Source organism: Oryzias melastigma, linkage group LG10 (assembly GCF_002922805.2).
Source record: "Oryzias melastigma strain HK-1 linkage group LG10, ASM292280v2, whole genome shotgun sequence".
Lineage (NCBI taxonomy): Eukaryota > Metazoa > Chordata > Actinopteri > Beloniformes > Adrianichthyidae > Oryzias > Oryzias melastigma.
The window spans coordinates 20,900,354-20,924,513 of NC_050521.1; the positions used below are offsets into that span (position 1 = coordinate 20,900,354).

General features: G+C 41.9%; 1 protein-coding gene across 1 annotated transcript in view; it reads left to right on the top strand.

Annotated features, from left to right (window-relative positions):
* The window catches only part of efnb1 (ephrin-B1), a 69,229-nt gene that overhangs the window by 8,933 nt on the left and 36,136 nt on the right, over positions 1-24,160 (top strand). Inside the window, exon 2 of the mRNA XM_024283820.2 lies at positions 17,169-17,446. Coding sequence (XP_024139588.1) covers positions 17,169-17,446 — 278 coding nt within the window. The remainder of the gene's footprint in view (positions 1-17,168; positions 17,447-24,160) is intronic.

Consider the following 24,160-nt stretch of genomic DNA (forward strand, 5'->3'; position numbering starts at 1 on the left):
AAAAAAAAAAAAAAAAAAAAAAACACTCATTTGACTGTTAATCTAGTTCAAGTATTCCCTTTCTTATTCTGTCTGTCTGTCTCTGCAAATCTTCAAAAGTTAATGTGAAGTTTGATCTGTTTTTTTGTTATTTTCCACTCATTCGTTTCCCACCATGCCCACAGGCAAGACAGACAGCCCGCAAAGCATTTGTGTGTTTGCGTGCCTCTGTTAACCCATTCTGCCAAGTTTTGGCGGAGTCTTTTCTAAGCAAACTCCCAGCGTGATCTCTGTCTCTCTTGTGCTGGTGAGAGAAGCTGGAAGAAAAGGCCTGTGGGACTCCCGCTGCTCCCAGGCTCGGCCTCGGCTCCTCCGCCCGCAAAGGCCGGGCCTGGGATTTGGTGCTCGCGAGGGCTCTGTGTGGCAGCTGTGACTGACGCTTCAATCGCCGCTCCCCGGGACGCCCCAGCGCAACCCCGCATTCCCTGTCACACCTCGGAAACGGGGGGAGAAAAAGACAATTACACACATATTCAGCCGCCTCGCACTCCCAGTCTGTCAACAATCCCGCAGCTCTGATGCATGGCCGTTTACCGAAGCTTTAAAAACACGAGTAAAGTTTCCTGTGTTTTGAACAACTTGCAAATTAGTTTAGCTGTCTGAAAGGCCTGTCTGGAATTCCATCTTGCATTTAAAGTCGATTGTGTTTATTTAATTTTTTTTCAAAGTTGTCCTTTCCTAAAGTAAACAGTGCACTCAGCTATTTCCTCCCAATTTCCCTTGATATTTAAAAAATTCAAGTAATGGATAAAGATTTGAGCCTCAAAGTGCAGTTAATGCCACCACGCATGGATTGTCAGTAAATTGAGTTTGTTGGAGCAGAAGCCAACAGAATTTAGGTCTCTTAATTGAATTATTTTGATTGCTGACTTGATTGATGGAGTCATTCGTGGAGCATTTTTTTGTCCCACTAATTCCTCTTCCAACAGAGCCAGCCGTAACAGACAGATACAATAGGAACCTGCAATCAATCACATCTGCTAGCCGGAGCATTTGTATGGAGAGAAATGTGCCTGCCATCAGGTCCGAGTTCCAGCATCCGCAGAGACAACGAAAAACCAACATGACATCAGATAGTAAAAATGCTCTGAAGTCTAATCTTCCCATAATGCCATGGTAAAGTAAAGCCCCCATTTTTTTTTTTTTTTTTTAATGCTCTGGTGCTCCTCCTCCTCCCCCCGTGGCCTTTGGCATCTGTGCATGTGTGTTTGTGCACGCATGTTTGGATGAGACGAAGAATTCAGGAGTGAATGGAGATGTCACTGTCAGACTCTGGCCTCCACATGAGTCTGCTCCAGAAGGGCCGTATTGGCAGCTCATGTGTGCACGCTGAGTGAGACAGCCTGTCGGGGGTCCGCCGGCCGTCCCCCCCCCTTCCTCTTCACCTCCCTACAGCCGTGATTGGAGCTCGGCAGGACACAGGTCTATATTTCATCCTTTTCATACGATAGAGGCCGTTTCATCTGCCACACACATGTTCCCCATTAGATGTGTGTTTATTCTCCCACATGAAGTGCTCAGCCGTGGAAGCCTCTCATCTCCCCGATATTGGAAATAGCGGTGAAGGTCTGCTAAAGCAAACACAATATTCGAAAACCTCTCGGCTCTCTTTATGAACTATGCAGAGAATGAGCAGGAAAGCGCTGCATTGACTCGTTTTAATGAGTTACTGAGATGGTTTTGCCTCTCATAAGGCTCAGCAGTGTGATATTTCACACTGTGATCTTAACCCACTAATCTTAATGTGGTGCTCTTTCCACATTTCTGCTGTCTCAACTTTAATTTTCCCTGAAAACTTTTACTACTTTTTGCTGTTCTCCTCATCTGTCTCTCAAGCCCCCCCCCCAACTGTGAAACATGACAGGCCCGAACCTCCACCACATCACTCCTCTTTTCTTCTCCCCTGTCTGCAAGATGAAAGCCTTTCTGTGGAGACAAACCTTTGTGAATCATTTCTGCACACCGAGCCCAAGCTTGCGTCGCTGCTTTTAGTAGGTCTGTTTGCTGCATTTTCTGATTTATTTATACACTGATGATTGTTGCACCTCACGCCTGTCAAGAAATTCATTCCGAGCTTTTGCATGTGTGTTACGCGGCCTCCAAATCTGATTTGAAATATGCATAGGTGCATGAATTTATTTATCGTGGAAGAAGTCCCCCTGTTCATCCTGGAGAGTCTCATTTCCCGAGGTGCTCTGGTTTGAAAGCGCCCCACATGCCACCTTCCAAATGGAGCGCCCCTCTCACCGTGCAATGATGGAGGCAAGGGAAATGATTTGGCTCCTACTGGAGGACTGGGCCAGTGGCTTCAAAGCAGCATGCTTAGTGAGGCTTTAACCAGCCATCTTCCTGCATTAGATGTGCGTCCTGTGATGAGCCTTTGAAGGGTTCCAGCAGTTCCGGCCCGAAAATTGCACGCGCGTTGCATGGATGCAGCAAATAAGACTTCGGCGGCTCCATCAGGATCAGTTAAAAGCAGGAGAAACGTGTTTGGCTGAAAGCAGCAATGTGACAAGGCAGCAGCTGCTGTGTCACTTTAGGGTGTACACAGTACAAGTTATTAGGAATGTGTGTTGTGCAACAGCTCAGGAGTCAGCTGTGGTTGGCTTGTGCAGATTATGCGTGGAGTGTGCGTTACAGATGGCAGTAATAATGATCAGATAGCCCTTGTAATGGAGATGGCCCAGTTTGTAATGGCTTCCTAAAACAACACATGGAGCATCTTTTACGAGGCCACAATCCCCCCCTGTTATCACAGAGCGAACCGTGCGAACGAGAATCCCGTCAAACGAGCTATTTATTAGCATCACACACACTTCATTTCAATAGTCTATGCCTGAGCTGCGCTTGTTAAAAAGCGAGTGTTATCAGAGGAGACGCAGACTCCCGCTACACCAGTTAGGCCGTCCTCCCCTTCTACATTCACTGTTAATGAACCTAATGATGTGTGTCTCCGTGATTGCATCAGTCAATATGCTGTTCAATATGGGTTTTAGAAACCCACTGACAGCTTAAGCATGTCCGCCTGGATAAGATCTCCCTTCTAAGGGAGGATAGAAAGAGCAACTAATTTGTCTTGGATTTGATGGGACATGTGTAGCTGTCTCTGACAATCATGAGCGGAGATTGTAAGCAGAGAATAGACTTGTCAGTCACATTTTCTGATAAGACTTCTTTTAAATACACAGGAGGCAGCTTTGTATTAAAAACACTTACTTATTATATGGAGCTCTGCTGTTTGATGTAGTCTGTTGTCTGTCATCTTTTTTTATTTCAGTGCAGATTTAGGGGCTGACTTGCAGTCTTAATTCAAATCATATGGGACACTGCTCACAGAGTAGAGACATTCCGCTTTGTACTTTGACAGAAGAAACAAAATAACCTGATGCGCCTGTTCATTTGTCACATTTCCTCTTAGCTCTGGGTGCTTAAACTCCACTTACTTTTCTGTGCTAATGTTTCTTTAAAAAAAAAAAAAAAACGAGACGGAGACCTCTGTGACACAGATAAAAGCAGTTTCTTTTATAAACCACACAGCCTTTGATTGATCTGTCCCACGGTCTTGATCCTTGGGCTTGCCTGATTAAACCTATCCATCAGTTTCTCTTATCAGCGTCCCAACAGATCGACTGCAGGACACCAAACTAAAACCCCCTTGTATTGTTGCTACACAGAAAAGTCAAAGGCTAAGGACATGGAGGGGAGAGGTTTACCAGAACTCCTCTCTTCAAGGCTCTGAGAACAAAGCACAGAAATCCCCACTTTGTTATTCTAAAGACATATCCTCTGTACAGAAATGAAGCTTTATAGATAAGCGTCCCACATGCACATAGACACCAGCACTTTTTATGTTGTGGATGTTGGTATGATCTCTAAATGAGGTCAAGCAGTGGCACTGCAGATTATGACAAGTGTTTCCTTTCGGGAGAGAAATTATCAAGTAATGTTTCCTGTTCGCAGAATGTCAACACCCCACCAGCAACGTGACCCCTTTCCCTCCTCCCCCAGGTTGCAACTTGTGCAGACATCGGCTAGATAATGACATCTCTTTCGCTGACAGGCTGTCATTCACGTGCTAGCGCAGGCATCGACGCACACACCGAAACGCACGTGTGCTAGCGTGAAAATAGGGGCAGAGGAACACGCTCGCCGTTATGAATCATCTCCGCGATTTGCAAGTCAAATAGCCAGTTTCATAAGATGGGCCTGTTATTTTCTCAAATAAATTTAAGATGCTCGTCTCCTGGGTGACTGGTTAAAGCAAATCCATCAAGGCTACTAAAACATGCTTGATTGCATGTCACTTTGCTATCATTTATCTACAAACATCTATTGCTATCCAGGTTGTCAAATGGGCTTTTATGCATTCAGTTTTCGGGGTCAAAGCCTTGCTTTCCTTTTAGCTTATCTTACACTCCTTAAACACATTAGCGTATGACTCAGGAGACGAGAATACTTCTGTATCGTAACATTTATGATGGGTAGTGATCGTATCCACGCCAAATGAGCACCGCCACGCAACATGGGAATATCTGATAGAGCTGAAGTTTACAGCTTCCTATCTTATCGAGATGCGTTCGAGCGCAGTTTACACAGCGATGTTGAAAGAAGATGGTTTATTGAAGTCCTGTTGCAGCACGCTCCACAGAAGCAGGTGTAGACCTGCAGACTCGCCTACTTCGTAATGCTTAAAGGATGTGGGGGTGAGTTTCCCCTAAATGCAAGGCGGATGGAGTTGCCTGCGCGGTCCATTCATTAACCTGCTATCCGGCTAATCTCCAGGATAATTCATTTAGCTCTCCAAGAGCCCCTGTGTTTTAATATCCTCTCTGTGCTGTCGCTCATGGGATGTAGTAGGATCGTAGCCATGGCGATGACTGTGTCATTATTTTGCAGCCAGATGAGTGATATCCCAGAGGGCTCTGACTGAGTTGTCCAGGCCGGTTGAGAGGACTGATTAGAATTGCAAATGGCCGCCAAGTGTTGTGTTTATTGTGTGTCTCAATATTGGAGACAATCAGGCGAATCAAAGCCCTCAGCTGGAGGGATGGGGCCGAGGCATGGTGGGCCTCTCTGGTTGGCACCGCATTCTCTCCGTGCTCGCTGCCCTCCCTGCTCTTGGTGTTTTTCTTCTTCCTGCCTCGCTCCGCGTCCACTCGGTCGTGTGTAGATCTCCTGAAGTAGGCGAAAAGCAGCTGGAGAAACAGGGAGACACTAAATCTAGTGCACTCAATCATCTGTAGTGTGGCAGACCTCTCACACAGCTGAGAAACATTAAACACGCTTTATGATAATGAAAGTGCTGGCGACACGAATAAATATCAGAGGTTGACGGTTTGAATGTTGGATGTCTTGTATGTTTGGTCATGACACACATTTGTTGTTGATTTCCTAGCTTGTTGCGAAACCAAGTTCTGCGTTAAATGAGGAGTATTCCTTTTATTAGTTTAAGAATAATTGTGCAATTGTGCTGTCAGGTGCTGTAAATGGAGACTGTGCTGGCTGCCTGCCAAACTTGTGACAACTGACTGACAAGATTGGAGTGTAAAAGTGCCTTAAACACACATTTCCCCCGAAAATCACTTTTGAATTGTTCATCCTCCACGATTGGCCATTACCCCAATATTGACTCACTGTTTGCACAAGACTCTGCAAAATCCATCTGAAAGCCATCCAGTGCTGTTCTGAGAGACAGGAAGCCAACATTTTAGCCCTGCGTGTAATTCACTCTGTCACTTGTACACAGGGAGGCCTATCTACTCTTGTTTCGCTACTGTTGGCTTTAAAAGAATGTGCGTGTGCGAATAACGTGCATCCACATGCAGGTGTGTGTGTGTTTGAGCAGCCATGCGTGGATATGTCCCTGTTCGAACACCGGATAATTCCTCAGGTCGTACATACTCCTCATATTGCAGCGCATGACCAGTCACAACAGGCATGTGTGAGGCCCAGGTATGGGCATGCTCAGTGAACAGGTATGGCTACAGAGAAGTGACTGTTAAAACTTAATTTTATTGCACTGCACATATTTTTTTTTTTGTAACTTTCATCGCTGTAAGCAAAATGGAAAAAAAATATAAGGAATGTGTCCACGCAGTTTTTTTTAACCCACTCTGACCCACTCCAATCGTCTCTTGATCTATTTTAAAAGCGTTCCCAGTGGTCTTATAATTAATTAAGATAAAAAAACAGCCAATGTCTATGACATAGTTTTTGCAGAGCGGCAGTTCTTTAGAAATTTGTTTTGAGTTGCCCCCTTTTCTCTCCCCATGGCTGAGAGTTCTCTGTTTACACACTCTACTGTTAGCTCCTCACAGCCTTAACCAAACATCATTGGTGGAAAAAAAATGGTGAGCAATATTGGAGTTATCCAGCCAGTTTAGAGCAGGGGTGGGCAAACTACCATAAACTACCATATGCAGCCCATTAACTATTGAATCTGGACCACCGAACTGGAATAAATTATTTTGATTACCTGTATTTTTGTTTTATTTTCCCTCTAGTTCAGGTTTTTTCCCATAGATGGCGAACTACCAATACATAAACCTTTGTTCGGGCGCAGAAAGTTACGCCAGGTTCACACCGGACGCGGAAGTGCTGCAAAGCGTCGCGGAACGGAAGCCGCTTCCATTCATCGCCCTTGTTTAGCTACAGTGTAGTAGTCGGCTCATACTGTGCAGCTATCATTTTGGTTTTTGCTCTATTTTTTGCAAGAGTCGCTAATGATCCGCTTCAATTCTGGCAGGAAGTTGCGCCAAGACACACGAGAAAATCCGGTCAATTTTCACAATAAAATACCGCAATTGATAAACCCCATCATATTTTTGTATCTAAACAGACTGAAGAGATACAAATTAACACACAAAAACAACACAAAAAATAAGCACCTATCGACCGTCGCAAACAAATACGTGTCTGGTGTGAACTGGAGGTTTAGGGAATACTGCACACTCCCTGCCCGCACTGTTTCGCTGTGCTTCCGTGTCCGATGCAAACCAGGGGTTACTCTACATTCGTGTAGTATTTGAAGATTTGTTATTTTTCAGATATTCATGTGTGATTTCCAAAATTTTTACGATTATTCCAACACTACATGAATGCAGCATTTCCCTGAGTTTCCCTAAGGGACCTCAACCTATTGGTGAAAATGGAACTAAAATGGGCACAAAACACCAAAATGTTCTGTTTTAAAGTAATTTTTAATCAAGATTAAGGAGTGTTTTTGTCTAGATCCCATGTTATTTCTTTCTTTAACAAGGTGAATTACCAAAGTACGCCACAAATCTGCTCCTGATCCAGCCATTCTGTCAAATTTTGGAACCCTTTGGCCCACGAGTCAAAAAGTTTGCCTACCCCGGTTTAGAGTTAGATACCTGCTCGGATAGGAAAAACATGGATTTATTTGTCTGCAAGTTAATGCATCAGAATGGATTGATTCACAACCATTTGAATAGAAAAATAGTTAGAAATTGAGTTTTTTGTGTAATTTATTTTAATATCATCATCAGAAAAATTACACAAAAACACCAAAAACATAATTAAGTGAAACATTTTCTCATCAGTTCTGACATGATATAATTAGGATTTTCTTGCCTTGAAAGGCAGCGTTCTGCATAGGAGAGAGGCAGACTCCTTTGGTCTCTTTTTGCAGCACAGTGCACCATGCGGTCAGACAAGCACTTGGTGAGAGATGCTAGAATCCGAGTGTCTGTAAGAAGAAGAAGAAGAAAGAGAATGGGTTAGAAGCAGAGTCTGTGTCAGATAGTCATCACTGTTGCCTGCAAGTGTTTAAAAAAAAAAGAAAGGGTTCATGGGGTGACATGTCATCAGCTGTTTGACTTTCCCAGTTTCCCTCGGGAAGCGTTTTCCAACGTTACAGATGTAGAAATATGAGCAAGAATGTCACAAAAATAAATAAAAGAAAAAAATATGTTTGTGAATGAATTATTGCTGTTTTTTGAGATTGAACACTGTGGGATTGTGTGAGTGACTGCGCTGTGCTTGTAGCAGACACATATCACCTACCGGACTCCCCTACCCATCCATCTCTCTGTGTTCCTCACAATAGCAGGAATACATTAAAAAAGAGCGAGTCAGGCGGGAAGGGACACAAGATAAATATTGTGTTAGTATTTTCCCTCCCTTCCCCATGCAATTGTCTTTCGTAGTGACAGATGGACAATGAAAGTATTTTGAACTTTGCAGCGCGCTATCTTTTACGTCTGGGGTTCAGAGCCGTGCTGTCAAAGCCAGACGGGCTCCGGGAGAGATTGATTGATTTGCTTTTTGTGCACCAAGTCTTCCCTTTGTTCTTCCAAGAAGGCTTTGGTGTCTTTCCAAATTGTCTGACTGTGCCATATTAACACCTGTTAACAACATACAGGCTTATAAAATATAGACTCGGCTCCATTTTGGTTGTAAAGTTTTGCTGTAAAATTTGAACTAGAAGCAGTTAATTTTCTGGGAGAGAATGTGATATGCTCTCTGGAAGGCTAAAATATTGTATTTAGTTTGGCATTGCATACATTTTACTTTTTTCAATTTACAATAGTTTTATTAGGGGACGGTAAACAAGTCTGTTAGCTAGATTAAGAAGGAAATAAGAGAAATGACTTGTTTGGCTTTGGGGAACAGAAGACACAAAATGCACTTAGCAGATTTTATAAATCCTTTAACTTCACACTTAATAAGTATCGTCAATGGTACGAAAATAATTCTACAAGATAAATGCAGTTTGGAGGAAGAACAAAGTCAGCCCTGATTTAATTCCAAAGGCTTTTTTAAGCCAAGCTAAGTGAAGTTGAGTATGCCAAGTAAACAGTTGCTTGGTTTGGTCTAATTTTGAATTTTCACAAACAGATAAAAATTGATTTAAAAAAAAAAAAACGAACATGTTCCAAATGTCAAACAAATTCCTTTTTAGAAAATCCTCATTAGCAATGGGTGTCAGGTTTGTTTTGAAGATCCTGGTGTGTTTTTTTTTTTTTTTTTTCCAGTTAGGAGCTGATTTGATTCCCAGATGTGTTGGTGTTAAATAAAACTGCTGAGCCAGGCTGTGACACCTCCTCCACCGGCGAGCTCGACATCTGACTCCTTTCAAGCATGCAGTTAAAGATTTAGCCGACTTAAGCTCCAAAGTGTATCCTGTCTCTCATCTTCAACGGCTCACTTTGCCTTATTGTTCCAACAGAAGTTAACTGTGTCGAGCCGTTCTGGGATAGGAGGGCAACTGCTGCAAAATGGGGCTATGAGTGTGTAATTATGATAGAATTTCCATAAGAGGTAAATAAAATGTGTGAGGGATTTTTCTGAGCTTTGTAAACCAGTCTGCTAAATTAAAGGAGGTTATTTTTAATGTCTTTCAATGGACGTATTGAAAGGGATGGAAAAAAATGGCCTCTGGTCACTACTTGGGCAAGCTGTGTGGGTTTGATAAACATTACTGTTAGTTTTTCCCTCCGCCAAATGGAAAACAATATACGGTGGTGCAATATTTCATCAGAGGAGGTTCTTGAGTCTTCTCTCCTGCACCGAAGTCCAACCCGTCCACACTGTTCTGGGTCTTGAGGGATTCTTTTCTGTATCACAGCTTTGGCTGGTTCGGGGGTACTTGGCGCTGCAACACTCACCCTCTCTGGCCTGTATGCACACATGTACTGCAAACACACATTACAGTGAGTCCGGGCCAGCCGGGTTTGGCTGTGACTGGACGAGGCCTGTGGAGAGATCTTTACGAAGCATGCAGAGCCCATCTGTGGCTGCGCCTCGGTGATGGAAGGCAGCTGGCTGGGTGTGTTTGTGAGTGTGTGAGCGTGATACGCTGTGGTCAGGGAAGGAACCAGAGGTGGAGGAGGGTAGAGCGCGTTTTAAGTCGCAGACAAACATCGGAACTTCGGGTTAAGTTTGTTTCGAATCGTCTTCTTTATTCTCCTTTCCTCACCTCTCCTCCTCGCAGTCGTCCAGCTGGAAGAGCTCAGGCTTCTGGATGAATAAGTGGAGACCCAAAGAGCCGCAGTCTGGGCTTTCTCCTGCTGTCAGTGATACGGTGGATGACGTTCAATCACAACCGCATACACTCTTTGCTCGCTCAAACTCCACTGCTCTTTAAGAGGGATGGGCTCGGCACTGACAGAAACCACAGAGGCCATAAGAAGAAACAGATTATGCTCTTTCTCCTCCCTAATGACTCCTTACACTCCTCTCACTCAACAGTCCTCTTCAGCCTGTTCGTCTCGCAGCATCGTCCACTTCTGTCCTCCTCGTGGCAAGGCCATCTGGACGCCATCTCGTTAGCTCATTACACTCACTGATTGTGTGAGGCTAACCCGTCATGTGACAGCGATAGAAGGCGAGCGTTCTAAGCTTATTTGAGGGACACGAGAGGTGCGTGTCGTGCCTGCGCTATAACTCGCCGGTGTGCAACTGTTATGAGTCACAGTAAATCTGATCTGCTCTGCATGCCAGCCTGTTGACTGAGCTGTCAGAGGCCAGAGTGTGTTAGTCTGTGAGAGCGAGAGGGCGTCTGTGTTCACACGTACAGAAGCAGCTCTTCTCAAAGTTAAATTCAGGAAACTCTGTCTGACTTTTCTGCCTCTGACATTATCATTTGTTTCTTTAACGGGGACAGCCTGAGGGGAGGAGTACTTAAGTTTCTGCTTTACAGCAAGTTGTCATTTCTGTCCTTCCTCTGTTAAATAACATTGTGTCTTGGGTTTAATTTATCCAATACCCCAGTTTGTCTTCCAATTCTATATTAAGGGTCAAATCCTTCCTGCTTTGCTAAACAATTCAGGAGCCAGATGGAGCTTGTTTTGCTTAATTTCAGGATGCCTGTGTTTGTCGGTGTGACTGTCTATGAGTGTGTGTGGCCTTCTCCAGTGCTGAGGCCACTTGTTTACCGTGTTTGACATCTGAGGAAATCGGTGAGTGTATGCTGCGGGGCTTGTGTTTATGCTTGTGTGTTTATAGTTGGGCCTCCTAAAGAGCATCTGCCCCCGCCTGACAGAAGCCAGCAATGTATGCAAGCTTGGCCACAGGCTACAAATCCGGACCGGTGACCGTCCCACCTTCTACGAAGATGGGTCGAGCTCCACATTTCTCTGGTGATCACGATCTGACGGACGGCGTCGGCTGGGAGGATATTAACCACACATCAAGAGCGAAGCCATTTCAGAGTTTCTCGCTTGAATGTTTCCATTGTGGGCCTTTGTGGCTAGGTCTTGATGGATCTGAAAAGCGGTTTTTAAGGCTCAAACAGCCTCTGCTATCGGCCTTTCATTTCAAAATTACCGACTTGATTGAGAACAGCTTACATTCGTGCCTCACATTTAGACCTAACAGTGGCTGCTTCAGGCAAGTTAGTCAGTTTTAAATCCCCGCCGCTATTCACATTACACAAGAGCTGGAGTACAATGGCCTTTGCATAACATAGCTTTGTGTTCTTTACTGACTTCAGTGTAACCCTGTCATGTGGATGAATTAGTGTTGTGCTTCACTAGAAAGCATAAAATCTGTCCGCTCAGTTGACCCCTGGCGTATTGATTCAAATTACCATAAATATCTGCCTTATGGAAAGTGTCCTCTCTCGTAATAGGGGTAAACAGCTGATTTTGTGGATAATGTAGCTGAAGTAATAATAGATTTGGGAACATTTTGCCTGGTGTGATAAATACCCTTCAGATATCAGAGGGAATTAAGTACCTGTTGCATTGAAGACCACATGTAGAGTGTGTAGGCGTGTGCTTGTTTTCGCGGGATACGCTCAAATGTTTTTGCCCTCTTAGGGACAAGTTGAATGCAGTAGGAGACACGGAGAAGACCTGGAATCTGGGAATGTTCTCCTGGAGTAGATGAATGCAGCATAAAGAGGAGGGAATACAATTTAAACTGTATTGTCTTGATATGATCCCTCCTCCTCCTCCCTCAGATCCAGTGTCTCAGGTCCATTCACCCAACAATGACTGCCGGTGCAGTGCTCAGGGCTGAGGCTTGAGCTGGCTGGATGGGGGTGGAGAACATAAGGGGGAAGGGGCGGACTGAGGCTCTGTTAGGGGCTTTGAGTGGGCCTTAGTGTGGGCAGCGTTTTATATGAAAGTCGGTGAGGGCAGAGTTCTTGAATAGGGGTGGCTGGGAAGTTGGGCTGGGAAGGCCCAGGATGCACCCCACAGTGCTTTTGTGTACTCCCACATCCATGTACGAGTGTGACAGAGTACGGGAGACCGTGGGGGGAGTGTTTTTATTATTTTTTTGTGGGCTTGCATATGTGAGATCATGTGCTCATATTCACCAGTGGAATGCAAAGAGGGAAAATAAGGGAGTTCTCGTCTTTTTTGGTTGTTCCGTCCTCTGCTGGGCTGTGGCGTTGGCCTGTTTGCATAAGTTCTTTACAGGATTGAGTCATCCAGATGAAACAAAACCAAACTCATTTGGCTGTTTTGAAAATGATTCTCTTTATTTTGTTTGGTTCTGGCAGATCCACCTCGTTTGACATGAGAGGGGGATAAAGGCTCCCTCACGTTCGGGGTCATTTCCCAGGAGCATTATTTGCATCTGCACAGCTCTTCCTCTGTGCTCTCCAACTCCTTTCATCAACAGGTCCTAAAAAGTCTCCAGACAACATGAATGAAAGATGCAATTCAACCTCCCTTTTCCCCCAGTTTTTCCCTTTCGACCTCTTCAAAAGTACAATAATCTTCAGTCACTCGCCTCCTCCTCTCCATTGCGTGGCTGTGTGTAGCACCGGAGTGGTGCTGATTAAGCCAACAGAGAGACAAACAGGAGACAAAGTCCCAGCCCACCAGTTTAGTTTCACATCCTGGACTGGAGCTGGGCTGCTGCTTGCCAAGTGGAGGGCTTTTAAACTGGGCTAAACACTAATTGCTGCCCTATTTCTTTTATGTTGCTTCTTTCCCATCTGCGATGGCGCTTCCAGACCTCCACAGCAGCCAGAGCCTCATTATAGAGGACAGTTAACAAAGGCTGGGAAACAGAAGCAAGAGAATTCACTTAGGGTAGCTATCTAACCGCCAACTATAAGGCCTGCTCCTAAAATTGAATCAATGACGGAGGCCGGCTTGCAATAAATCCTTCTGGGATATTAAGGTATTACGGTTTTGGAAATCTTAATTATTAATCTAAATTGCTGAGACTTACTATGATAATGAAGTAAGTAGGTTGTAAGACAGAAGTGTGGTGGAGTACTTATTGGGTTTTTTAGTTTTTTTAAATATATTTTGACAATATTTAGCTTATATATAAAGTGTGGAAAGTCTCATTCCACATTTGCCTGGTTTTGCCTCAGTTTTACCTCAGTTTCTGTTTTTCTGTCATTCTGTGTGAGTCAGGGGAAGGATTGAGGGGGTGACAGGGAAAAAAAGATTGAGGGAAATGTTGAAGAGATGAATAAGAGGAAAGGATAAAGCAGAACGGAATGAGATCGCAGAGTTGAAGTGGAGAGTGGTGGGGGGGAAGCAGCAGAGATAGGGAGATAGAGGGGGAAAAAAAGAAGGGGGGCGGTCACTAACAAAGCCTAATGTTGCCATGGAAACTTGTTTATGCCTCACTGATGCATCTTGTAGATCCAATTAGAGACTGATTGTGTCTGTGTCTTCATAGACACATGCACGTGCACCCTGACGGGGTGTGTGTGCGCGCCCGCGCAGCCCTCTGTGTAAATCATATGTCTGCTCACATGCACACACGAGGGCGGCCGCTGAACACCAGCAAATCATTGAGAGATGTAGGACAAAGGAAACCCCGTGTCCTCTGTCTTATCGCCCCTTGAATTAATGCGTCTCCCCCTCCCCTCGACTCCATCATCAGACAATAGTTGAGAAATAACGTCTCACCCCATTCCAACTGTTGCAGAAAATAAGGATCATTCCTACAAAAATCACGTTTTGAATCTTTTGGGAGACATATATAAAGAAAATTAAGCCTAAAATCAAATTTCTGAGTATTTCTTTATTCGAATCAGTTTAAATCAGGAGCAGACGAATAAATCCCTTGTGAAGTAGAAAATACACTTGGCAGGCCACAAACTGCGCTCTATTTTAGTGTATCCACTTATAGATGACTAGATTCATGTACAAGTTCATTTTCCTGGTCTGAGCTGGCATCTGGCTCTAAACTGTACAGCTAGATTGCTCCAATATGGCTTTTGCTAAAGTTAGATTGCGGATTTGAAAGGCTGTAAGCTAGTGGGAGAGTGCATAGACAGAGGCTATGTCCGAATTCCTACCCTAATCCCTAACTAATAAAAAAGTATATAGTGAGGGATTATCTAGCGCCCTGGATTTTATAAGCAATTTTGTCACTACTTTACTTTTGTTTTGCCAAACGCCGGATATGACGTCACTGATTTCAGGAGTGAAAATCAAATCAATTGGAACATTTTAGGACTCCTACTGAAAATGATGAAAATGTGGATTGTTTGGTAAAAAAACTACACTTAAACGTGTTTTTTTTCTTTTCACAAAAATTGTTCGACCGCAATGCATTGTGGTCCAATTATCTAATGTAGAGAGCATCTGGTTTTTCACCAAGACTTCTGGGAAATTTCTAGTGAACTCGATTTTGGAATTTGTAGATTCAGACATTCATCCAGAATTCTCAGTAACGGGGAGGGAAAGAGGGGGTGGGGTTGCTCAGCTCCAATTTTTTACTAGTCGACTAATCATGGATTATTTTTTCAATTAGTCGACTAATCGGGTCATACATAGACTGGATGTAAAACGCACATCATTAGCTCTAAACTTAAAGTGTTTAAGCTATATGCTAACTAAAAATAAAGACAATTAAGACGATAGTTTATTAAACTTTTAATGAATCATGCAGCTTCTTTTATTTGTTCTGGCATTAAAGCTTAAATCAAATGAGATTAAAATTTAAAACAAAGGAACTAAGTTTCACCAAAGATAACGTTTTGATCTCACTCACTCAAATACAACAAAAGTGCATTTTGTGTTGCTGAGCGCTCACAACTGTGTTCAACCTTACTACACTCTATAATTTCAAACTGTATGAAGCTCTTGCTTGTAACCATGAAAGTTAGCATTTCTAAATGTCTTGCAGAAAGACTTGATCTCTTTTGAGTAACTCACTATTCAGATGATCATGCATTGCGGTTCTGTTTTGTTCTGTCTTGTGGATATTTCATTGGACACATTTGTCCTTTATTTATTTATTTATTTATTTATTTATTTGTTTCCCACCTTCAAGCTCTGTTGGTGTGTTGTTATGGTCCACAACTTCCTGTGACATCACTACTGACCTGGATTAGCACTACTGCACATGTGTGTCAAAGACAGAAAGTACGCACTGGAGTTTTGAGTTTAAAAAAAAAAAAAAAAAAACAACTAATTGACTAATTAAGTCGTCAACTATTTCAATCGTGACTTTTGACTAATCGTGTCAGCCCTGGCGCCAGTGGTCCCACCCACAACTCATCAGCAAATTTCTAATGAATTACTGCCACTCTGGAGAAACTATGTCCTACAAAATGACAGTTTTTGGCTAAAAAGTAGGAGTGTAACATTGTTTGAGCAACAATTTGAGTCATTTCATGATTTTTGTTTGTTAATACAATTCGTATTTGATATTGGTTCATTTTTAATGATCTGATTCTCTTAACTAAAATTGATCCAGGACATCTTTAGCCAAAAATGTAACCAGTGTGACTCAAGGATAAATAATTATTGAACAGTGCAGGTGAAGTTTCCAAGATTACTTGTATTTTATTGCAGATAATAAACTGTAAGTTAAATATTCTTTAATCCAAGTGGTATTTTCCAATAGTAATATAATCAAATTTATTCAATTAACAACTTGCCTCAGACAGATCAATCTGGTTGGATCGTTGGAATTCAAATCGATTCATCAATTAAGTTGAGTAATTGTTACACCTAAAAATGATTCAGTTATAATTAAAAAACTCTGTCAGCAGATGATCAGTTAGTCTTTGAGAAACATTTAGCGTTTATATTTTATATTAAGAAATAAAAGATTCAAACTTTGGCTATCACGAGAGAATGTGCCTCCTTACATAGTCTCATTTTAAAAATATTGGCTATTTGCCAGTGTTTAACTTTGTAAGATGACCTGCGATTGCACTCCCCCCTCGCTCCTCTATCAGTCCCTCTCAGAACCCATGACTGCCCTCTTTTCACCGAAGAGTCAGTCATTTAGTGGTGAAATGATGTGTGTGATGATGAAATGAGGGACAGCAGATAAGGTGAGATTACTCTCTGAGAGGGAGACAGAGGGAGCTAGCGAGGGCCCCCGGTCGCTGATGTCTTGTTAAAACGTGAGGGATCAGGAAGAACAACAAATGCATCGCGCGTTGCTAAATCCTGCCTAAATCCGCTGGCATGGGCAGATCTAGCAGATAGCCCTGCTGCTGTGCTCACAGTCTGCGATCACAACACGCACGCACACACACATGCACGTACGCGCCAGTGCATAAACACACCCGTGGTCAGTCCGGCTGTCTGGGTTAATGCTTGGCTAACTGGGACAGCAGAGCTGAACCATGTTGACATTTTAAGCTTCAAACAAGTCCAGAACAATGATTCAGCCCATCTGCCCCCCACCTCTCCCACAGGATTGCAACCTCAGCTCATTCTGCTGACCGACTTGCACGCATAAACACATGCATGGACATACACAACGTCACACACTCTTCTCCCCTTTTTAGGTAATAAAGGAGATCAAAAAACGGATCTTGCATCAATTATCTTTATCCTCTGGTAGATGATCGCGACGGGCGGGAGGTGTACCTTCATCATCCCGTCCGCCGTCTTCCTCTAAGATCGGCTGCAGCACCGGCATCAGAAATCTTTCTAATCCCATCTATGGGAGCCATTTTGTGTTGGGCCATCTTGTTTCATTTTTTTGTAAACTTTAGGTATGCTTTGATTCGTGTCCAAGTATGAAGAAAAACTTCAGGGGATTTATGTGGAATGCTCTGTTGGCTAATTCCGAGCAGCGTCAAGCTGCAACATGTAACGCTTCCTCCGTAAAGGCCTTGTCAGACAAAACTAAACCAATAACTCCCACAGCTCAAAGTATTAAGACTGTATAAACTGTGTTTTTATGAAGTGGTAACCAATACTTCTTTTCTCGTCTGCCAGGTTTCTTGCCGGAAAGGGCCTAGTGATCTACCCTGACATCGGAGACAAACTGGACATCATCTGTCCCAAAGCGGACCAAGGAAGAGATTATGAGTACTACAAGCTGTACCTGGTGAAAAGAGAGCAGGCGGAGAGCTGCAGTACTGTACTCGATCCGAATGTACTGGTCAACTGCAACAAGCCTGAGAAGGACATCAAATTCACCATCAAATTCCAGGAGTTCAGTCCCAACTACATGGGCTTGGAGTTCAGGAGGAAACTCAACTACTACATCACCTGTAAGTTTGACAGGAAAGATGATTTATTGTTGATATTATGCTTCATAATGTTCACTCAACCGCAGCAGGCAGCCGAGCACTCTGGGTAATAATCTCTGCTTCACATTCAGTCACACGCAGTCAACCCTCAGGAGCTTCACAGCAAAACTGAGATTTAATGGCAGCTGATGCAGACCCAAAGCAACAGCTGGAGGTGCATTGCTTGAGGCGGAGTGGTGTTAGCTGTGGAGAGTTTCAGGCACTCCGTCTCCGTGCACTACTCCAACCAGCAAACTGTTTTTTCAAAATATTTTTACTCAATCTTTGGCTTTTTGGGTCCAAATAGACAGACAAAGAGTGATAGAAATGCAAATAATTTAATTTTTTTCACATGTTTAAAATTGAGTTCACATATTGATTTTAAAAGATGCACAATTTAATGAAAACTGGATTAAAATTGTCTAATTTAGATCACATATGTCAAAGTCAAGGCCCTCCAGATCGTTTTATTTTATTATTTTTAACTTGTATAATTTTGACAAAAAAGTTATTTAAGATTTAAATTAATTTTTTCTGGAATAAATTATTTGCCTGTCTTACAAATTTCAAATTTAAATTTTATTTAAATACATATACATAAATAGCATAATATACAATGAAATGTACTGCAGTATGAGGTTAAGAGGATAATTTACAATAAATATAAGATACAGAAGTAAAATAAAATAAAAATCTAGCTGCTTATGTTTGCAAAGGTCACAAGTCCACAAGTTTAAAGTGCCTGTGTCTTAATTCATAGTAGTGTTTAAAAGTTAAGTTTTTAAAGTTTTAGAAATCTAGCTTTAGTTTGTTCAGTAAATGTTTATCCTGTTCAATTAAGTTTGACACCCATGATTTTGATGGTAAAGAGCTTGTATGTAATTATTGTTTTAGAGCTATTTTTTTTTTAGAAAAAAAAATCCAATTTTAGGATGTTTCTATTTATGGCTTATAACCTATTTTAATTTCTTAAATTATATAAATTGTTTTAAAAAGAAGCTTTGAATCTTTAATTACAGTGCAGCTTTATATTTGGGGAAAACCTTTTTTTTGTATTATTCATATAATATATATATTTTTTTGACTTTCTGACTTAAAAATATTCTCAAATCCACAAACAAAATAATATTTTTTTTTGTTTCAAAATATTTTTTTTAGTTTGAGCTTTTATTTTGAAAGCAAAACTCAAATGACACAACTTTAAGTTTAATCCTTTCTATTGTTTACTGCATTTACAGAACAAAAACATTAAAAATCACAATTGTTTAATATTGACCACAGAGTTTAATTGCAGTCTTGAAAGAGAAACCTGCAGCAAACATTTGGGGGTTCATTTGCATTTAAACGGACGAAAAGTTTTTGTCAAATGTAAGAACTTATAGTTACTTTAGTCAAACTTTGGATAGAAGTTGTTTGACTCCAGATTGCACTTTTTTTTTTTTAAATAAGACACTCACTCAGTGTCTTGTCATCTGAAATGCATCTCAGGTTGAAAGAACCACTTTGCTCAACAAAAATGCCCGCAGGATCAAGAGGTGGACATTTGAGTGGCTGGTAAATCTCCGATTATTGCAGAGGTTTTCTCTTAGCTGCGCTTTTTCATGTGTAAGCTCCTTGTCGGACCACGGCGGTGCTGTCAGGACTTTGGGTGGGTAGTGTATAAGGAGCTGGAGGAGGTGAAACCACAGCAGAGACCACAGATTTAACGGGAGGAGTCAGGGGAGCAGGAAAAGCCGAAACCGCAGCCGAGTCTGTGAACGGACTGGATGCTGGCCCCGTTTCAGTCAGGTTTCTGCTGCTGCAGCGAAGACCACAGGTTCAATGGGAGGAGCTGGAGTGGCAGGAAAGTCTGAAACCACAGCCCAGTCTGGTTCCCGGGCAGGTTTTGGCTGCTTGTCCATAGGTTTTTCATTTACATTCCCCTTAGTCTGAACATTAGAAATGGAGTCAGGCTCAACAGGAGGTTGGGGTGGAATTCATGTCTCCACAGGGGGCTTTGGCTCTGGATTGGCTGCTGGCTGCTACTCTTTCACAGCAGGGATAATGTCGTCCTGCCTGGAATGACGGTAGGAGGGTCAGCAGTGGGTGTCAGATGAGCTAGTCCTTTGAGGCTCTGCAGCTGAAACATCCGACAAATGTGCCCCACTGAGACATTCACTATTTTACTCAGCTGCTCTGCTGCAAACTTAGCGATTCTGCTCATCAGGATGTAGACACAACCGCTTTATCCCTGATGGAGCAGCAAAAGATAAACCGCTGTTTCACACCAGTCGGAGCACCGGAGCTTTGCTCCAAAGTGATTTTTTTTTTCTTTTAACTCCAACAAATGCTGAGCTATTAAGCAAGCGTGTTTATAGATGGATGGGGGGGAAGCTCTCAGAAGCCCTGCAGGACTCTGACTCACCTGCATCCCCACTTTTCTGGATTCAGCTGTTTGAGATTGGACAATTTTTTTGTCAGGATCTTTGGATAATCATGTTTGTTTAGGATCTCTATAGACCACTGTCAGCATAAAACCATATTACATTGATAAGAATGTACTAAAGATATTAAAACAGTGGTGTTTAACAGGAGTCGAGTTGAGCTTGCAAGAAAACTAAACATTGTGGATTAATGAGATTTAAGAAATATCTGACCTCCATTTTCGCTGACTTCTCACACCTAAAACCAGATATCAGATATGTTTTGAGATATTTGGATCATGATCTAAAACCTGACATCAAACTGCTCCACGTCTCAAGTTTCTGCTCCCACCAGCCTGAGCAGAGACTTGGCATCTTCCTCTTCGAAACCTTCCAGCTTCAACTCCCTAAGAAAACAGGGGATCTACTTCTTCTTGACCAAGCTCTTTGTTAGAAACAGATTGGAATAGAATGTTCAGAGCAGAGGTAACCATTTTGAACTCAAACGGGCTTTTATCTGGTTAATTAAAGGTAATAAAATGTGCATTTAATCACAGAACTCAGGCGATTTCTTTCAGGCGAACCAGATGGAATGAACTAATCTCTGAACTAATTCACGTGTTTATTGCATTTTTAGATATTTAATTGGTATTCTTAGAGTTTATAGAAACAACTTTTAAAATCTTGATTACTTCGAATCAATAATTTAGCAAAGAAACAAAAAAAAAGACGAGAATTTTTGGATGAAGACGCTAAACATCTGAATGTTTCATTTCTATTATCTTTTGATCTATTGAAGAATCATCCCAGTGCTCGTTTTTAATTACGATTATGCTGTTTTTGGCCAAAATCCAAAACACCTGCGTCGTTTTCTAGGACATATTTTTAGCAGAGTGGCATCATTTAAAATTTGCTTGAGGGCATGACTGTTTGCATGAAGTAAGCCCGCCCCCATTTCCCATCGTCCATCTGTTTACACACTCTCACTAGCTTACAGCAGGAGTTTTTTTTTGTCTTTATTAGCAATTTCAAGGACAATACAATTATGTCCAAATTAATAATAACATTAAAACAATAATCAAATAAGGACAAATATTTAAAAGAAAAAGAAAGCAACAATCTTAAAATAAAAAGAAGCGATTTTCTAAAAGTCCAACACTTTCTACTTCATTGTAAAGTTTCACAACAAATTTGGTTTTTTAACTTGTTTAACATGAGAAAAAAAGTTGTAGCTTACAGCAGGAGAGCTCCGTATACGCTACGGCACATGTGTTGAAGTCGAGGCCCGGGGGCCGGATCCGGCCCTTCGGGTAATTCTATCCGGCCCTCCACATCATTTTATTTTATTGTTATTAATGGCCCGGTGTTATCTGCGTTAATTTCTAACTTGTATAATTTTAACAAAATATATTAAAATATTGAAAGTTATTTAAGGTTTCAGTTGATTTATTCTGGAATAATATTCTCGCCTGTTTTGATTTATAGTCATGTTAAAAAGTTACATTCTTAAAGTTGTAAAAATGTAGTTTTAGTGTGTTCAATAAATGTTTATCCCTAGGGCTAAGTATCTGCAATCATTTCCAAAATCGGTTCGATTCAAGTTTTTTTTTATTCCTTTAATTCGATTCAATTTTTGCACTTAGTTTCGCACATTTAAACACCTGCTTTTAATCGAAACCTTTCTATCCATGTTCGTTTGCAACCAAACACTTCGAATCTCTGAAGTTCACGCGAGAGAACGTCTTCTTTGGATTAAGATCGATCTCTAGTCGATGGATCGATCATTTGTTTAGTGGACTCGGATAGATTCAGATCGATTAATCCACTCTTTAAACCCAGCCCGCCACAATCCCAACCTAAAATTACTACCAACTAAAAAGTACCATTGGAACTATCCAGGTGTACAGTTTTTGGAGCCAGATGCCAGCTCGGACAGGGAAAACGAAGGATCTATTTGTTTGTGGCCAGCTAGCTGATGCCATTTTTTGTCTGCTCTTGATTCAAAACAATTTGGATAAAAACATACTCAGAAAATAAGTTTTAGCGTTATTTTCTTTATTTATGTCCTCCATCATGAGAAAAACATTTTAAAAACCCAATTTTCACTGGAATGGGTCTTTAAAAACGATTTAAACCCATAAAGTGAACCAAAACACAACTAAACTAGTCATCTGGGATGGTTTCTGAGTCAGCAGAGCTCTTCCTGTGATTAATACTTTCAATTACTGTTAAAAATGGATGTAAATACAGCTAACTTGACCTTCTCCTAAGTAGATTTCTCTGCTTCATTCACTGAAATTTGTCAATGTTTGCTGCTGTTTTTAGAAAAAAATACCACTTCAAAAAAATCCACAACAAAGTTCTTAAAAGTCCGAGTTCAGAAAACAAGACTCCAGCGGTTCAACATCAGTAAAGCTTTCTCCACAGATGTGGGGGGAAATTGTGTTAGTTCGGACAGAAATGTTTCCTTATCTGACACATCAGAGAAGGTCGCCACAGAAAATAGTTTTTTTTCTCTTTTTTTCTACAGGCATGAAGCAGTTTGTTCAAAAACACCGTAGATTTATAGCACCGACTCTTATTCCTCTGAAAAACCTCGTATATGTTTCATTTCTGTAATCAGTTTAAAAGATTTTGATCTTTAGAAGTGCAAAAAAAGAAAAAAAAAGCAGCCCAGTGGTGCCACAGAGACTGCACACACAGACACAGACTAATGTGATGTTGAATTTTCCTTTTAATGAGATTCTACAGAATGGTGGCACTTGCTTCATAAGGCAAAGTTGTTGTTGTGACACTAGATACTTCATCCTAATGAAACTTTTTACTCTGCTGTTTAATTCTCAGGGACTTTTTTTTTCCTCCAGTCGCATCTCCTGCTGTAGTCTTGTTCCTGGAAATCTGCCAGTCAGGATCCTCTGCCACATCGCTGTAATTGATTGCTCCCCAAATCAGTGCAATTATTAGAGATGATCCTGAAATGAGAAAAACGGCGTCTGGATTCATACGCTGCGCTAGAGCAGCTGGCACACAGAGAAGAATCGATAAGAGCGCCACAATCTGTGAGAAAAGATGGGCTCATTTCCAAAAATGAGTGTAAAAATGTTGCATTCAATGTCGCTCAATTAAGATCATCCACAGCGAGCGCTGCTCCCAAGTGTGGTTATTGAAACAATAATATTTTGAAATGCTTCGCGAGACATGAAGCTACAAAAAATCCCCCTCATTTGAATGGAAAACCCACTCAGATGCCATCCCACGTAAGTTTTGCTTTTGATCCGTATCGGCCCCATCAGTTTTTGTAAACTCTTCCAGGCTGCAGGGAAGCATGAAGCTTGTGATGTTATCAAGCGACAATTTTCAAGGTGCTGGTTTCTTTGGCAACATGTCATGTGGGCTTTTAGGAATATGTTCCTGCGTTACATTGAACCCACGTGCTTTTAGAAAAAAACACCTCGAGCGTATTTGGCTTCTTTTTCAAAGATTTCCTGGGTCGTGGCTGTTTCACATATTGTCTCCTGATTACATCATAAATATTTTAACTAACTTTATTCATGACATGTTCGTGGGCACGCTGCAGTCTGATTCAGGATTAAAGCGAAAGCATCATCTTTTGCTTCGGGATGAATTTTATTTTTATACAACACTCTTGTGGTGTCTCTTTGGTTGAACAGCAGTCTCGCTGATGTGTTTTTTCAATGCAAACAACAACTTTCAAGTCTTTTTGTACAGTTTAATGAGAGCCAGTTGTGCACCCTTAACCGGGGAGTTGTCTCACAGGATCCAGCTTGATGGTGGATCATTATTAGGCTCATATACAGTAACGTTGGCGCGTCAGCAGTAATCGGATGTAGCATTTGTCTCGGTATTATGTTAATGTTGTTGTTCTTTGCAGTGGGAAGAGCCTCTTTTATCTGTTGTGCTGCAGCCTGTGCATTCACCATAACACACTTCATCTATCATTTAGATAATAGCCTTGTGTGGTTTGTGAACGTTGTGTGCGGCAAGTTTTTTTTTTCCTCAAAGAGGGACCCTGAGATGTGGACTGTAAACGCAGCTTAAATGCACAGCGTCCACAGAGTGTGCGTCAAGGCCCCCGTTACGCCAGCTTATCCTTCCCAAGAAGATGTCAGTGCATTATCCCGCCGTCTCTGCTGGGAATGCGGTCCAGCCAGCCAGCGGAGCGGCGTAAATCTGCCCTGCCTATAAAGACTCGGCTTATCTGTGCTGATTAACGGTTGAACGTGGCAGACGCACCATTTGAGATGAGAGGAAGATGCATAGGAAGCGGACATTC